The sequence below is a fragment of the Opisthocomus hoazin genome, chromosome 22 (genome assembly GCF_030867145.1).
Source record: "Opisthocomus hoazin isolate bOpiHoa1 chromosome 22, bOpiHoa1.hap1, whole genome shotgun sequence".
NCBI lineage: Eukaryota > Metazoa > Chordata > Aves > Opisthocomiformes > Opisthocomidae > Opisthocomus > Opisthocomus hoazin.
In genome coordinates, this window is record NC_134435.1 from 11,742,728 (window position 1) to 11,759,958 (window position 17,231).

The following is a 17,231-nucleotide window of genomic DNA, read 5'->3' on the forward strand; positions in this document are numbered from 1 at the left end:
AATCCGCACGATGGCAAAAAATACTGGAAATTAGGTTTTTCTGTCCCCTCTCGTCTCCTGAGCCGTACTTGACCCGTTCAGCAAGACCTAGGGATTAAAGGCTTGTTATTTTAGCTTCCCTACACCAGACCAGAGCCTGATCTCTGCCGGGCTGTTGAGCTACTGTGCTTGGCTCTCCCCCTTTCCACTTTTTTTGTGTCCCAGGACATGTGACAGTCCACAGATGTCACTTCTGCTATGGGACGTGGTGGATTTTCCCAAATGCTGTGCCCAATGTGTTGGAGCTCTGGTGCTCCCATTTCTCTACCCTCAAAACCAAGAAAACAGCCCCAGAACAGCAAGGCCCAGCAGTGTCAGCCCCCACCGGCAGCGCGAGCGCAACCAGGGAGCGGGGGGAAGCCCTCGCTCTCCCCTAACAGGGCTCTAAATGCGCTTTTATGCCCGAGCTCGGCACCGAGACATTGTGAGGCGAATCTTGTCACCGCTGCGCTCCGGGCTGCCGGCCGGGGTGTCCCTCGTGGCCATGGCGCTGGTGCGCGTCCCACCAGCCCCGGGCCCGCCCGCAGCCCAGCCCCGGGCCCGCCCGCAGCCCAGCCCCGCCAACGCCCCGGGCTCGCAGCCGGGGGCCGTGGCCGAGGCGCGGGGGCTCGGCGGGGCACCCCGCGGCAGCAGCTCGGCCCCCCGGGCAGGTTTCCCTGAGGGAGCGGGCTGTCCTGGGGGTGAAGCTGGGACTGCCGGCCGCGCCCGCCCGCCCGCTCCCCGAACCGCGCTTTTTTTCCCTAAGGGAGAAAGCAGAATTGTTTTTCCCTCGGGGAGAGAGGCAGAAAGCAGCTCCCTGGGGTCGGCGGACCCGCTCGGAGAGAGCGGGGCCCGCGCCCGCCGCTGGCACCATGGTTCCCCCCCCGTCCCGCTACGACCCGGCGCAGGGCGGAGCGCGGCCGGGGCCGGGGCGGTCCCGCAGCCCCGGGCGTCCCGCAAAGGCAGCGGGGGGGCGGGGCCGGGGCGGGGCGCTCGGCGCGGGAGGCGGGAGGCGGGCGCTGTCCATGGCCCTGCGGAGCGGCCGGCCGCCCCGGGCCCGCCGAGCGGAGCGATGGGCAACGCGGCGCACAAGGCGCTGGCAGGTACGGCGGGGCGCGGGCGGGGGCGCGGGGCGCGGCGGGGGCCCCGTCCCGGGGCGGGCGGCGGCCGGGGGGGTTGCGCCGCCCCCGGGTCCGAGCCCCGCGCCCCGCCCGCGCCGCGCCAGCCGCATGTCTCAAAAATTATTATTATTAGTATGATTACAATTATTATTAAGGGTGCCCGGCACGGCGGGCAGCGAGGCGGCGGTGCTCGAGCGGCGGGGTGCAGCATCGCCCGGGCGAGAGCGAGGGAAGCGGGGCGAAGCGGAGCTGTTCCCGCAGCCGGAGCGGCGGTCCCCAGCCTTTCAGCCGGGGCTTTCGTTTTCATTTCCCCTTCTTTTTTGTTAAAAAACTGCAACTTTTTAATGTGGAGGGAGGTGTGTTGTTCAGAGTCACCGGAGGAAAACTGTTTGAAAGCAGGTCTGAAATGTTCGGGAGACTGTCTTGGGTTTAAATTGCCTTTCCAGTGGATCCCGCTCTTCCACGAGAGATGTACAAGTTCTTTTCCTGCCCAGGTTCAGAACTGTGGGGCTTTTTCCTCCTCCTCCTCCTCGGAGCAGCGCGTAATGAAAGCAGTCGGTCTCTATAGAATCAACAGGATTGAATTACTGAGCCCTTGCCAGTCTGTGTCTTCAGCTACTTCGCTTTGCTTTTCTGCTCTTGCAGGGCTCCTGCGTTGCATCCTTTGTACTTTGGGCTCCCATAAATAAAAAGGGTATTATTAAACTTATTTAAAGAAGCAGGAGGACCTATTGAACACACACACACATGCCTCCCTGTAATCAGCCAGGGAGCTGAATATAGAAATAAAGAGAGGAATAGATTTGCATTTGGATGTGCCGTATATTGTCTTCACAAAGAGAGGGTGCTTGGGACCTTTAAGGCACAAAAGAAAGCTGCTAGGCTTGCGGTTTACCTATGAGCCTGTGATTATATTTCTAGTTGCATCTCCTCTCATTCTCTGTTACATTTAAATGGGAAATTAGCTCCTTTCACAATAAGGAAGTTTTCATTTTTTAAATACCTCACTAACTGGCAAATAAAGGCATTGAAAGAAGCGCATGACTTTGGCAAAAATTCATTTTGTGGGTCAGCTTTTCAGGTAGAGGCAACATCAGGGGGCACGTGCAAAAAACCTGGGAGACCCAGCCGGTATCCTTGAGTCAGGGGAGGTTACCTTGGTAAGGCTAGAACTCCCCAAAGGAAAAATACCTGTACCTGCTGGGACGTGGGCGCTAGCTGTGAGCTCTGTTCCAGGAGGCTGAGGGTTGTATCAGCCGTTCCGCCTGTTGCTAGAACAGTCTCTCCTGAGCAGCCTTCGCATGCACAGCCTTACACACGTGAATTTAAAAAAAGGGATGACATCAGTCGTACCGCAGTTCTGTGATGAAGAGTTCCTAGCGGTGCTTTCAAAAGAAGTTGTTAAGAAAGAGGAAAAGTTGGATTGGAAAAAAACAAAGACTTGATTTATGTAGATCTCCCAACTCAAACATTGTTCTGGTGGCCCAGAAAATCTCCGTCCTGTCCTGCCAGGTGGAGACCGTCTGCAAGGATTGCTTTGCTGGGGATAGTCCATTTGCAAACATTTGTCAAGTTGTGCAAGGCAAAAACATGCAGGACATTTGAGCACCCTTTGCTAATGTGCTGGAAGATGCTGAAAACGTGTCTTTTCCCCAAATTCATCCGCGTTCAGTTTTTACAGAGTAATGACAGTCAAAAGAAGCCGTTAACATGTCACTGCAGAAGAGGTTTTGCATGTTTGCAATTTTGGAAGGTTATAAATGTATTTTGTCAAGTTGGACACAATTCAGCAATTTTTCATATTGATGTGCTGGGATGCGTTGTTTGTCTTTTGTTGTCCAAATGGCGTTACAGAGGGAAGCAGGTTTAGAACTGTTCTTGGAACAGTCCTTCTGAAAATTATAAAGTTTTTCCAGGAGAATGCATCATTGGATGAAATCCTATTTATAAATGCTATGGCTGTTTAGAGTTACTTGAAGATAATCAATCAGAATTAAGTCTTCCCTCTTCTTTGTCCAAAATGCATCTCTTTCTTCAGCCTGGCAGACTGAGCAATGCACTTCCACTCTTGTTTTAACTAACAGAGGAATTGCTCTCCCCTGTCCCATGGGCTGAAATTAATTTATTAAAAAAAAACCTCAAACAGAACGCCCCCGAGCTAAAATTTGCCTACCTGTTGTGTTAAATTGATTAACTGTGGAAGCCTACAGATGTTCCCCTTTTGTCATTTTGTTCACCATAAATAGCTTGAGATGGAAAATATCTTTCCGTTCTGATCAAATGTAGAGGAAGTGTGGAGGGACCTTCATCATTTAGCTCCTAGAAAAGCCAAACAATTAACAATTCAGGTTTTATATAGAAATGGAAATGCTCTTCTGAAACAGTGGAATTCAATTTAAAATCCTATTGAACACAGTGCAACTCAATTTTATACCTAAACTTGTTCAAATCTGTTTTCTGTGTTTGTTGCATCTTTAAATCCCTGCACAGCCTCACCCTTTCTCTCCACATCTCCATGTTAACGATACAAGAGCACATGCTGTCAGTGCCGGAGAAATTTGTGTCGGGAGCTTGGGAAACTTGTGTTTGCCAAGTATCTGATGGTTAACACACAATGGATGAAGGCTTTGTCAAATTAACAGCGAGGTTTCTAACCAGAGTGGTATTGAAATGAGTAATAGGCTAGGGCTAATGAAAGGCAGCTTCTATATTTGAACCGGTTGAGGAGGCATTTGAATGGAAAAGAGCTGAGATGTGTCAGACACGCTTAACAACGGTCCTGAGGTGGTGGTGGAAATCACTCTTATCTAGATGACAGCTAAATGGTACAGGACACATTCCTCCAGCGGGATGGTTGCCTCCGGTGGCTGGCCCGACGCCGGAGGGATGAGCGGGACCTCCTTGCCTTCGGGCTGCTCCGTGGAACCGGTGGCCGCTGCCCGATGCTGGCCCGCTGCCGACCCTTCCTGCGTCTCCGGTGGGAGAACCTCCGGCTGCATCTCCTGTGCAGTGTGGGAATTTACGCTTGGATGGCGATGTCTCTCGCCTCCCTCCCCTTCCCGCTGCCCATTGTTCGAGATGATTTGCAGGCAGGTGGTTAGGTAAGAGTGAATTCTTCGTTACTGAGGCACGCCGTTTTTCTGTCTCCTACAGGTGACAAGCTAGGTGTGCAGCATTGCAGCCGATGGGCGGAACTCGTCCCGACCTGCAGAGCGGGCTGGGAGGCCGCGTGGCTGTTGGCGGTGGATGGGTTGCGTACCCAACATTGGGCTTGATGGCTTTGTGGCTGCTCTTACCTGCGGTGCTCCGCAGAGTTGCTCTCCTAACTCACTGGTGAGCGAGGCAGCAAGCAGCACACGTCCGCACCCCAGCATCGTGGATGGTGCTGATTTCTCCGTGCTAATTGCTTTCCTTGGCAGACACTTTAAGCAGGGCTCAGAAAATGGTTAGTAGCAGATGGGGGCGTGAAGGCTCCCCTGAAGGCGCAGGGAGCCCCGTGGTGCCTGAGGAATGGCAGGCTGGGAGAGGTGACAGTTCCCCCGGCCCGGTGAAGCCCTTGCATGGGGCTGCAAGGTGCAGGAAGAAGTGAGGAACAGCGTCTAGGGGAGTGGTCACGCAGCAAGTGCCCTTGCAGTGCACGGCAGCTCATCGTGGTGGGGTGAGCGTGGGCAGCTGCTGCCATGGGCAAGCAGGGCAGGAGGCACTCGCTGGCTGAAGCACAAATAAAGGGCTTTCCAGTTGGGATCCAGTTGTTGATCCTGGCCCAAATAGGGTCATTGGTATTTAACAAAGGAGCTGAATTCCCTTTAAAGAATCCGGCAGGGATCTGATTGCAGTGCTTCTCCCACAGCCTTCCTCACAACTGCGAGGAATACCAAGTATGAGTGGCATTTGTGTCTGGTAAACACAAGGGAGAATGGGGCTTGTTCTGGCAGAAGTGACTTCAGTTTCTTATTTTCAAGAAATTATTTCGTATTCTTAAGAAAAATGCTTTTCATAATTAACCCTTTCTCAGCAAGTCAGAAATCCCAAGTTTAGACCTTCACCAGGCTGATGCTCCCATCTGCCGGTCTATGGCAAAGCAGCGATGGTCAGGGGGTCCTGGTTACAGCAGAGCAGGAGAAATTTATAGCTTGTGGGTAAAAGATGATGTTTCTGTGTATCCTTTTTAAAATGCTGATGCCTGTTATCATAATATGCACACTTTCTTTGTAAGAAATGGGTGGCAAGGCCATGTAGTGGGAAAAAATCCTTCTGCCTTTTCCAGGGGCTAACATCTCAGCTTCAAGAGGCATTTTTGTTCACATTCGTTCTCTGGTCCTCCTCCCCCTTAGCTGCTAGCGATACACTGCAGGAGGAGTTCTTGGTATTGTGAGCAGGGAGTTAGTTCAGGAGATTGTTTGGTTTGGTTCCAGTCTGACTTCAACAAGACGACAAAATAACACTTCAGGTTGTTCTGGTTTGAGTGAAAAAGGTATCTGTCCAGACCAGTTTTGGGTTTGGGTTTGCTTCAACTCCATGATTACAGGTGTTAGTCCTGCCTCAATAACAGCTCTATTTTGCCTGTTTTCCTGCCTCTTTCAGTCTGGGAGTTGAGTCCATCATCGACTTTGCTGCTAACTCCCTGTGTGACCCTTGAGCAAGTGGCTTTATCATAGGCTTGCTTTGTATGTAAGGGAGGTAGGAAACACAGTTTGGTTCACACGGGTATGCGAGAGTTAATTAATTAACATGCAGGCATGAAGCATCTCCAGGAAGAAGGTCACAGAAGTGCAAAAAAACAGATTAATTTGCTGCTTCGCTTGTAGCTTTCTGCTTTTCCACTCTTCAAAAGGAAACCTGTGAAACTGCTCAGCCTTCCCTGTGATTTAGAGCTGAAACAGGTTGATCGTATACTGAGGACTATCTTTAACCAGCCTCGCACAGTACATACCCAAAAATGTGCTGCAGCCAACTGGCATCATTAATTCAGCGCTACCACTGGCATCTCGGCTGTTGAGGCTGGAGAAACAACTGCGCTCGAATCTGGGAAGGCATCGCCTATGCAGCCGGTGCCGAGTGGAGCTGTGTGCCGTGCCCCTGGCCGGCGTGCTGTCAGACGCGCACAGCGCAGTGCCAAGCGTGTCATTACCGCAAGAGCTTCGCGGTGCTCTCCACTCTCACAGATAGTGCTGGGCAGGTGCCCTATCTTCTGTTTTATTGTTTACACTCTAGAGGGGAATTGCTTTCCTAAGAGGTAGGATAGCTAGCAAACAGCACTCTTCTCCTTTTGTTTCTCTAGGTAATTGCCGCAGGGCGGAAGGACCTGTGTGTGTCACTGTCTGAACCTACTGTATACATGCTTAAAATCACACCCCTAAGTCTGTGTGTGTAGGCAAACCTCTCAGAGAGCCCTCACCGCAGGCAAAGGAAATTGCAGCTTCCCAGCACGTCATAATTTGACAACCTATGGAGGTGCTTAAGTATGTTTAAGGTGTTTAACTTTAGGCAGTCAAGTTCGAATGTGCAGGCATTAATGTTTACTTGACATGAAAAGGATGAGTCACCTTGAAGCTCATGCTGTGCTTCTCTTCCATTCGAGTAAGGATCCTCCTTGCATATCACGTTCAATGGCTTTTCAATTAGGAATGCAGATAAGCACCTTGGTCCTCGTTAGCTCCAGTGGATTTACCATTCACGCTCATTGAGTTTCTGAGTTGCACTTTTGGACAGTCAGTGTCCTGCTGCACTATTTGCCTTGAAAGGAAACATTTTCTTTCTCATCAGCATCCCGCTGTTTGCAGAGCCTATCTGTGCAGGTTGGTAGCTAAAATAAGAGCAGGCTTTCTTAAGGTGGAGCGTGCACGTCACCGTGATGGATGTGGTGGGTTCAGAAGAGAAGCCGGGGAGCAAATCTGCTGATCCAGGCAAGGGAAGAGCTGGCGAGAACCCACGAGCAGGGCCTTGCTTGCTGCGGTGACTTCATGAGCTGCAAGATGGGATGAGGCCAGGTGTCAGATCCCATCTGAGTTTCCTTATGGGGAAGGTGTGTGCAGTCTCCTCCATCTCATCTCTTTGTGTTTCCATCTGTTTTATCTCCTTTGTTTGTCTTCTTTCTTGTGCCCAGAGTGGTTTGGCGGCCTGTGCCTGCTGCTGCTTCTTGCCACGGCAGCCAGACCGCAGGGCCGACTCACGGTGTGCACCTTCCTGGCTCCTGATGAGCTCCTTGGCCTCCCGCTCCTTTGGGGCTTCCTGGCATCAAAACAGAGTGTGGCCAGTGACCCGTTCTCCAGACTTTACCCAGAGGGCAGGTGTGGGCTCGCTCACCAGCAAGTGCAGAAGGAGGTGGGAGCCTCAAGGGCTGTCAGAAGGGACCTGGCTCCATGTCACATCTTGGGGAGACTTTTCTGTCTGTGGCAGCTGGAGGAAGTTTTGCTGTAGGAGCATTTCCATACTTTGTTCTGTCTTCTCATTTAGGCAGTTTCTCCACCCTTGGCGTCACTAACTTGCTGTGTCCTGGAGGGGACTGACCCTGCATCAATGGTCCATATGTCTATTTGATGACCCCAGTGCCCTTAGGTTTCAAGGTCCTACCATCGCTCTGAAGACCTCCCTGTCCCACCGCTTTGCCTGCTGCAAGTACAGCAGGACAGACCAGAGACATTGGCTGGGGCAGTCCCTTCCCGGTGCTCCCTTGGTTAAGATGTGTGCCCGCAGGAGGACATGCTTGGTGGGAAGGAGATGCTGTTTACTCTGGGTTGTTCCATATCTTGATGATGGCTGATGTTTTTTTCTCTATGTATGTTAAAAAGCATGAATCACTGGCACCAAGACGTCGGGTTGAAAGCTGTATCTCAGCATAGCTGTGCCAGCTTTCCCTTCAGACCTGGATGCCCCGTTGTCTCAATTACTGAATGCTGGAACATTCAATTCCTGATGTCTGAACAGCTGAAGCGGGGCTTTGGGGAGGAGTGAGGGAGGGGAAAGTGATTTCAAGCTTGTTGATTTGTTTTTACCTCTGTGTGCAGGGAGATCCGTTCCTCTGCTTTGTGTAAGCAGGGCTTGCTTTCCACCCAGGAGTTTTCTCTCTCTCGGTTCTTTCAGAACTCTGGCAGTGGAGCAGCTCAGAGATCTCATGCTGAGAGGATTAGACCCCATCCCTTTCCCTGCTCCACCAAAACCATGTCTTTTTTTCCGTTCTACACCAGCAGGACTGGTGTAAAGAAACCAAATCAGAAGATAAGAAATGACTTCTTGCTTGCTGCTGGAATTACACAGGAAGATTCTTTAATGAAATATCATTTAAGTGCATTTCAAAGCTTTTCAGTGCAGCAGGGAAATCGTATTTAGGATTTTTTTTTTTTTTAAGAGCTACTGATGCTTTGAAGGGAGAAAAATGAATGCAGTTGTGTTTGCAGAGTTTTTGGCTAGGCAGTTGCATATAACAGGTTTCATTTTCTTAGTTTTCCTGTTTCACTGTGGAGATTTACATAATAATGAGAGTTTTGTACTTTAGGAATTCTCCTGTTTTAACCATCCATTTGTCTGTGACTCCAGGTTTCTTGTGATTGTACTCCTGATGGCATAATGTCTTATGGCTATGTGGGAGAAATGAATAGACCACGTAAAAGCAAACCTCTGTTTTTCATAGCCCCTGTAGCAACACAGGGAAGACAGTCAGTGAAGAGAGAATTTCCCTCAGCGAAAGTTTTCCATCAGGTTTCCAAATGTCAGGGAAAAAAGTTGTTTGATTTTTGCCCTCCTCCATAACTTGAATGTTAAATCTGCCAAGCCCTGCCTTGACAAGCAAAAGATAAGAGACAGAATATCCCACTTGGCAGCAGAGATGAAATAATTTCATTCAGGTTTATCTCTCTTTCCTGGGTGATGACTAGCACTGTGGCAACAGCTTTTCTCAGCCTGTTATCTGTTTTGGTCTCATCGGGGCACGGCTTCTCAGTTTAATGTGTTCTGTAATTTATGGAGTGGAGTTCAAAAGTTATCTCCTTGGTGTGGTGCTAAGGTTGAAAGCATAATTCCTAATGAGGGGAAATTGCTGTTTCTTGGGGTCTTGAACTTCACACAGTTGGATAGAGCTTTTTTTTGGTAACAGAAAACACTTGGTGCTTAAGGTCTGTCTGCTCTGGTGTCCTGACGGTGGCCAAAATCGCTGCTACAAGGAGCAGCTGAGAGGCTGCAGTGAATTACAGGATTTCGGGGGGAGACAGGACCAGGACCTCTGAGCATGTGCTCTTCAGAAGCCAGCCAGGCAGGTTAACACCGAAGCCTTGGTGGAATACAGTAAACTGGAATATCTGTATCACTGGAGGTGTTAAAGAACACGTTTGTTGTTCGTCATCTAGGAATGGCATTGGTAGAGCTGGTCCCATCAGAGGGTAAAAGTGGGCTAGATAATCCCTGACGGCTTCTGCCAAAGCGGTGTTCCCCTGGGAAATGCCTCTAAAGGGCTGGTCTGTGGCGGGGCTTTCCTCAGGATGCCATCAAAAACTCCCGAGTACGTCGTCCTGCAAAGTGAAAGGGTTTCTGAGTATGAAAACTGAAATCATTTACTCGCTGGCTGTTGCTTCCCTTTTAGTGAAAAAGAGCATTAGCTGGTATATTATGCGGTAGCCATTGTGCTGGCTGATAAAACAGAGATAACTTTCATATGATGGTTCGCAGGGACAAACTACACAATGGAAAGCGTGTTTGAGCAGCCTGACTTTTATCTGACGATCGGCGCTGGGTTTTCTCTGGAGCATGGTGCCCCTTGGGGCTCGGCAGCTGGCCCGTGAACGGAGCCTGCGGGCACATGGGGACACGGCACCGGGTCTGCACGAGAGCCTTGTCGGCAGAGAGGGCTGGAGAACACAAGTTGAACATCGAGAGTGTGTGTGCAGGGAGGGAAAGCTCGATGCCAGCAGAGCTCCCCTGCACTTGCATGGAAGAAGGCTTGCAGATATTTCAGTATGCCAGGCATTTTGGTTGATCTCTCCTGGAAAGGAGATGTCCTCTGAAGAGTATGAGGCAGATCTTCACACTGGCATCTGATTTGTGAGTCTTAAATAGCAATTGCTGGGTGATTTGCCAGCAGCGGAACAGCACTGCTTGTGCTGCCGATGTGATCAAAGGGAGAGGGTGAGAAGGACAGATGCTTCGCAAGCCAGAACTTCAAGAAAATCCATCTCAGTTAAAGTTCATAAAAACTGATCTTAGCTAACAAACCCTGTAGGGTGTCTTTAAATACCACAGCCTTGAGCAGCAGTCTGTACTGAGTCATGCCTGGGGATTGCTGTTATTAGGGGATATTCTGAGGGCTAGGAAAAGGCAGAGCAAGATACAACCACACACACACACACACACACAAAAAGACCAAATGCTGTTAGGTATCCAAAATCAATCTTCTGAGCCTGGGTGTTGTTTCCAAAAATCTCTGAGGGGCTCGGGGCAGGTTTAGTCTGATGGTGGCTTGTCTTGGCCCTGCGCAGCGGCAGTCGTGCTGCGCTGTGGATGCCGGCCTCGTACGGACTGCCTTGGCATAGCAAAACTTATCTCTCTCTTCACCTTGTACCTTCAGAGATCTGGCAAGGAGTGCTTTGATGTAAGACCTTTTGTATACATGGAATTGTGCAGGAAGAGAGATTTTTTTTTTTCTGAAACAAAAATGCCTTCTTCCAAATTAGCTTAGTTTACTGCTTACGTTATCCGCTTCGAAAAGGCGTGTGCTCATGCCAAATACCAGTGTCTGCACATAGATCCTGGCAATAATGAATCTGCTGTCCATTTGCACCCTGCCTTGTTCCAAAATAACGTTCATGTCTAGACAAAGGATGCAGCTCACCTGTAAGGCTTGGCTATCCCCTCTGTTTGTTTTGCTGTTGCATAGTAATTAAGATATTAATTTATTTTGGAGGATTCCAAGGAATGCCTCTGCAACCCCAATGTTTATATAAGAGAGAAAGAGAAATTCATAATTTATTGAATTTGTGTGTGTTCTGCTGGGCTTATTCATTGGAGGAACATGCTAAGTGATTTTTTTGTATCCTAGTAACCAACTATGGTTGCTTTTCCATGAATAATCTTTATAGTTTAACTTGACCAGCCAAATCTAGAAGGGAAAACTCAAGTAAATTAAATTTATCAAGGCAAATAATTACAAAGCACAGATAGCTTTTTGCAGGTGAGAGAGAACAAATTTTTTTCTCCCTCATTTAACTACATAATAATCAGACTGACAGATGCTGTCTGCAGAGTCTGATTTTACTGAGTAGAACAATAGTGGACGTTTGAGTCCTTACGAACTGAACTTCAAAACTTGATTTGTTTAATATTCATAATTAATGAATTGGTTAAACCAGTCCTTTCCTCCCCCAAATGAGCAATGTGTTTTCAGCACTTCCTGTGCAGATTATTTCCCTTCTATGTTACAGGGGTGCCAGGGTGGGGAGCCCGGGGTGGGGGTGCCCCATGGCTCGGCGTGCCCAGCTCTGCTGCCGGCTCATCTGCCTCACGAAGACACTGTGAGACTTGGTTACTAAAATGCTTTGCGAAGCCCCTTCTCCCTGAAATGCCACCCCCACGTGGAACAGCCGGAGTTTATGATTTAATAGAAGTGTTGCATTTTTCTCCTTTAAAATTTTATTTTGACTAAAAATTAGCCCCTTTTCAAAATTGAGTTTTGAGGGATCGTGTTTCTTTTGAAATGCCTCTTGCTCTCAGAAATATTAAAAGCTAATTTTAGAAGCAAAACAAAAATAAAAATTTGATTCCCAGCTCCCTGAACATGTTTACTATTTCTCCCACCCTCTTCAAGCATTCAGCTGACCATCTCTAAGCAGAGGGCAGGGGTACATTCCTTCCAGAGAGGTCAAAACCACTTCTCTTTTTAAAACAAACTATTTTCAAACCATCTTTTTGTATGCATTCCTATTTAGTAAATGTTTATACACCCATGCAAAAAACCCACTCCTGTAAATGCTGAAATCTACAGGCACGCCAGTAGAATCAGTCACCAAACCATGTCAAGCAGCCCTGAGTTAGCTGCTCAGATTATCCTCTGAAATGAGATGAATGGTTTGACCTCAGGAGGCAGTCCCAGAAGGAGGGAGAAGCTTTCCTTGTGTGCATCTGGACCTTGACCGTATTTTCCCCCTGCCTGATTTGCTCCCCACCTCTTGTATCTCGAACACAGCCCTGCGTCGAGTAGCCCTTGTTTCCTGCTTCCCAATGGACTAAAGGTGATGGGCAGAAATGTTCGCTAGGTCGGTGCTGAGGACCTGCCTGTGCTGTGGTTCCTGTATTTTCCCTTTCTGTGCCTATATTCCTGCGCTGAGCCAGAGCATCGCTTTGCAGTGTTGCTGTTGTGCATTTCCAGCTGTCATTCATCACCACAGATACATCACCTCGGGTCTCTGCCCTACCAAGTCAATGCTCTTCCAAAGCTCTCCCTTGTCTTCTTCGTAATCTGTGTGCTGGGAGCAGAAGTTGTGACTTGTCTCTCGCTATGGCAATGAAAGAGTAGCTGAAGGGAGTGGTGCTGCCTTATAGCTCACCGCTCTGCTGCCTTGGGGGATTGTAGGTTTTGAGACCTGAGATGTTCTTTCTCTGGGGAAATGACCGTTTCCGCAAACAGCTGTTTGGGCGAGGCATGGTTGGTGGCAGAGGGGGTGTTTGGGGTGTAGTCACAGCACTGCCTGGGTTCCACGCCAGGGAGCAGCCCCGGGACTGGGGAGAGGGATGGTCGAGGTAGACGTGCCAGCTGAGCTCCATCCTTCTGGTGGCCCCATGCAACCCCGGGTGCATGTGCACTGGGGCTTTGCCCCATGTGGACATGTAGGTCCAACAAAGAGAAGGAAGAAATCTCCCCATCCAAAACACCATGGGCCTGCTCCGCTGTCACAGGACAGGGAGCTGCAGGAAAACATTTTGCATTCAGCAGTTACTGTTATGCGAAATGACGCATCAACGCAAGGCAAATGGGAAAGATGGGAGCAAAAGGCCTTTAGGCACAGGCCTATGCCTTGTGCAGTGCTTGAGGAATACCGTTCCCGTGTCGGGGGAGGCTCCCGGTGCTGCCTCTGTGGCTTGGACAGGTTCATGGGTTGGCCGGGTTTGCTTTGGGGAGGCTCTGCTGGTACTGCCCCACCAGCAGCTCCTCCTTCGTAGGCACCACATCCAGCTAGTAAGATGCTGTGTTGCAGCATCTTGTGTTCTCCAAGCAAAGGAAGCTTTGCAGTCAGACAGCTTTTCTATGCCACTAATACATGACCATGTGGCACTGCTTCTGTGCAGGTTTAGCAACGGTGTGAAATGTTTCTGCTGTTGATCCTACTTGACCAGGTGGCCTAGAAAAACCTAACGGGGCACGGGAGGACACAGCGCTGTCCCACCGAGCCCTGCGTGCGTAGGAGGCTGAGCTGGAATGCATCCCCGAATTTGCTGCGGTCAGGCAGGCACCTGCTCTGCCCTGGGGCTGTCGATGGGCAGAAGGTTGGCTGGTCCCATGTCCCAGGCTCCGTCTGAAAAAAGCCGCGGTGGTGCTAATGACGGGGGCTTTCTCATTGTGAACCGTTGGTTTTAAGCACGTCATCATGCACAAAAGTGTGGAAATGGAGGGGTAAGGAGGGCTAGATCAAGGCACGGTGTACATCCCAGGGTGATGCTGAGGACAGGCTGTGCCGCTTCCTGGCCCCTTTCCCTCCTAGAATCTGCCATGAGCAGCTCTTGCAAGCAGCAGGCTGGCTTCTCCAGCAAAGCATGATGAGTTGGTCTTTGGTAGGTCTGCCTGTCCCTCAGGAAAAGCTCAGACACGTACCAAAGCAGGTGCACACCTTGCTGTGGCACACGCAGCATGCCGGTGCTGGAAGTCCTCTGTGGACCAGAGCCGACAGAGCTGTGCCAGGGTGGACATTGGCCATTACTGTTTATATGATTTTCAGCATTATTTTTAGACATCTTGAGTGCAATTTGCTTCAGCTGAAGCCAATTCCTCGATGGGCTGACAGATGAGGCGTTGGGCGGACGGGAGCGTGCCTTTCTGTAGGGTGTGAGGAGGTTTCAGGGAAGCAGAGCCTCTTCCCTCCTGCCCGCAGCAGGTTGCTGTGATGAATGAGCTGCTCAGGAGAGGGCTTTCCTGCAGCTCTTCAAGTGCCTGCTCTGAGTTGGTACTTCAAGAAGGCACTCGGGGAGCAGTGGCACCTGTAAAGCCCAGTGTCCTGTGGATTCGGGACCAGGGGAGAGGCTCTGTGTGGGTCCATTTTGATGACATCAGGCTTTCTGTACATTTGGCATCCCTTTCTCAGCATGTTTCCAGCTCAGGAATCCCTGGGAGATGGTGTGAGTGGCACCCGCAGCATGGGAGACACTTGGTGCCATCTATTTTGAAGAAGCAGAGGGACAGCATGTGTTCGTGCCGCTGCCTGTGTTTGACTGTGGCCAGAACCACCAGAGGCTCTAAGCTGTCAACATGTAATTGTCTATTTTTTTGTCTGGTAATAAAATTTTGTTCTACCAAGGAAAAAAAAAGAACCACCCAAAGAGAAACAAATTCTTTCTCTCCACAGTTTTTCATATGTGATTTATAGGTGTGTTTTTCCAAGTAAATCCAAACAAGGCCAGTGACTGAATTAAAGTTTGATTCAGTTAATTGAAACAAGAGCCATCTGGGTGGAAATGGGAGGCTTCAGACAGCTGTTTATATTGTTTCATGTGGGATTTCTAAAATTTCCAGTTCCACAGTTACTAAGGAGTGTGCTGTTTGGCTGTACAGTGGGGTTTTATAGGTGTAAATGACCTATGGAGAATACAAAAAAACCCCACCCCACAGCCATAAAAATAACAACAGCTCGCAGCTCTGTGGTAAACTGTTTTGAAAGGTATTCACCAAGTGTGCTCTGCTGAACGAGGATCCAAGTTCCACCTTAAAAAGGTGGGAAAACATGATGAAAACCAGTTCTTTGCATTGCCTGGACCTCCCCTGGGAGGCAGGCAGGCATCCTGGGGTGAGCAGTGCTGCTTGTTTGCTGCGTAATTCACACGTTTGCCCCATCTCTTGGGAGATTCCTTCTTCTGGGGGAGGGAGAAAAAAAGGCCTTTCACCTTTTTCTGGCCAAAAAAAGCTGACATTGATCTTCAACAATGCAAGGAATTGTCTCTCATCTCCAGATTTCTTCAGTTCACCTGCCTTCATCATCTCTCGGCTGGGGTACCACAAAGGGAGAGCAAAGGGAGCAAAACGTTGATGTTGACTTAGGTCTACTGGGGCCAAATCCCGCTGGCGTTAAGAAGATTGACATGGGGACTTAAAAATAAACCTCTCTTGCTCAAATCCTTTTTTTGTGTTGAAATAATTGAAGACGTTAGAGATGAAGAAAGGGGCTGAGGTCATTGTGTGTCCACTAACGGTATGACTGTATTTTCTTTTGTTTGGACAGTTTAATATCTTGAAGTGGCTCTTGTTTCCTCTTATTAATTCTTCTAAATATCATGAAAAAGGATCTCACAGCTCAGCCATGCGGCAGCCAAGTGTTGCACAACCACCTGCTTCTCGGACTGGCTTCATAGCTTAGCAGAAAACTATGCATTTAAAAAAATTTCAAACAAGGAGAAAAGGATGTGTCTTTTTTTAGTGGAACATTTTCCTCTGCTTCTGGACCAGCAAAGAACTCTCCTCTGTTTTTTTTTCTTTTTTCTTTTTCTTTTTTTCTGTTAAAGATTTTTGGCTTTATTTCTGAATATGTATTGTGTTAAGAAAAAGCTGTAGCTGATTTGTCTGAATGTTAACTAAAACAGCCAACAAAATATGTGATATTATTGTACAGATTGGACTGTACTTGATTTAAGTGAAATAACCAGCCCTTCAGATCACTTGGAAAGAGAGTTTGGCCAGTATTAAATTTATTTTAAAATCTCTCTGCTGGGAGAGTGTTGGCCTCGGGCACCAGCCCACCCAGCGCAGGCTGGCTTCAGCCCCTATGCAGTTACCTGTAACCCATTACAATTCCCACTACCAAAACCCCCGTTGTTCTTTGCGGTGCCTCCAGGGAAGCGAGCCTGTCAGAGTGGAAGAGCTGAGCTTTCCCCCAATCCCCAATTTAATTATAACCAGTTATGCCCATCACTTTGCCTGGTTTTGGATTCTTTACATATTGTTTCGGAAAAGCTTAGTGCAATTGCAGCCTTTGTATATATAAAATATAGGATGATTGAAGACCTGGCCACTTCTTTATTTAGCTTCTTCAGCCATGCGTTCCTCCCAAAGCATTTTCCCTTCTCGGTGCCAGATCACTGTTTAAACTGTATGTAAATATAAAAAGAACTGTGGACAACATTTAAAAATGCTGCACCATGTTGGGAGCAGGGCTTGCTGGAAAGAACATCTTCCTAGAGGCCTTTTTTCCCCTTTTCCTGTGGTTTTATGGCTCCTTTAGGGCAGATCAAAAGCCCTGTGTGGGTGCCACCATTAAGTCTAATGGCTCTCTGGTTATCCATCACTGTTTGGACTGAAATAGCTCCACCGTTTTTCTTTTAAACTGAATTCGTTCCTGTCCTCTGAGTATAGAGAAGTTATAATTAGGAGGAAAAAAAGAGACCCTCAGAACCACTATGAAGAGAGGAGATAAAGACCAAAGAGGCTTCTGTAACAAATCTGAAGTAAAGAGAAATAGCAGGTTTGTTCTCTTTATCATAAGATTTTCTTGAAAAAACTTGAAAGTGGAACTGAATATCCAGGCTCTCTTTTCTGTGCCTGTAGCATCGCTCCGAGTGCTGCTCTCGCCCCTTTTCTGCAGCTTTTCTTCTCTGTTGTCCCGGTGCTGGACAATTCCCGTGCTTACGGGAAAGTTTTCTTGTGTTTGTACTGAGTGTGGAAAACACGCTCGGGTCATAAGGCTTCTTGGCTTGAGCATCACGCACCCCACCTGCGTCACCGGCGGCACAGCTCAGCTGCAGGGTATGGTGTGTGTGGTACCCACACACGGTGCGCTACGCACGGTACACGTGCAGGGTACGGGGTGTACGGTGCACACGCTGGGTGCGGTACGTGTGGCACACACACAGGGTATGGTGCATGTGGTGCACACGCTGGGTGCGGTACGTGTGGCACACACACAGCGT

The 17,231-nt window shown here is 49.0% G+C and overlaps 1 protein-coding gene across 1 annotated transcript in view; it reads left to right on the plus strand.

The window, feature by feature from the left end:
• The first annotated feature begins 1,020 nt into the window (after positions 1-1,020).
• The window catches only part of NEURL1B (neuralized E3 ubiquitin protein ligase 1B), a 36,781-nt gene continuing 20,570 nt past the window's right edge, over positions 1,021-17,231 (plus strand). The window contains exon 1 of the mRNA XM_075441709.1: positions 1,021-1,121. Coding sequence (XP_075297824.1) covers positions 1,091-1,121 — 31 coding nt within the window. The 5' untranslated portion in view covers positions 1,021-1,090. The remainder of the gene's footprint in view (positions 1,122-17,231) is intronic.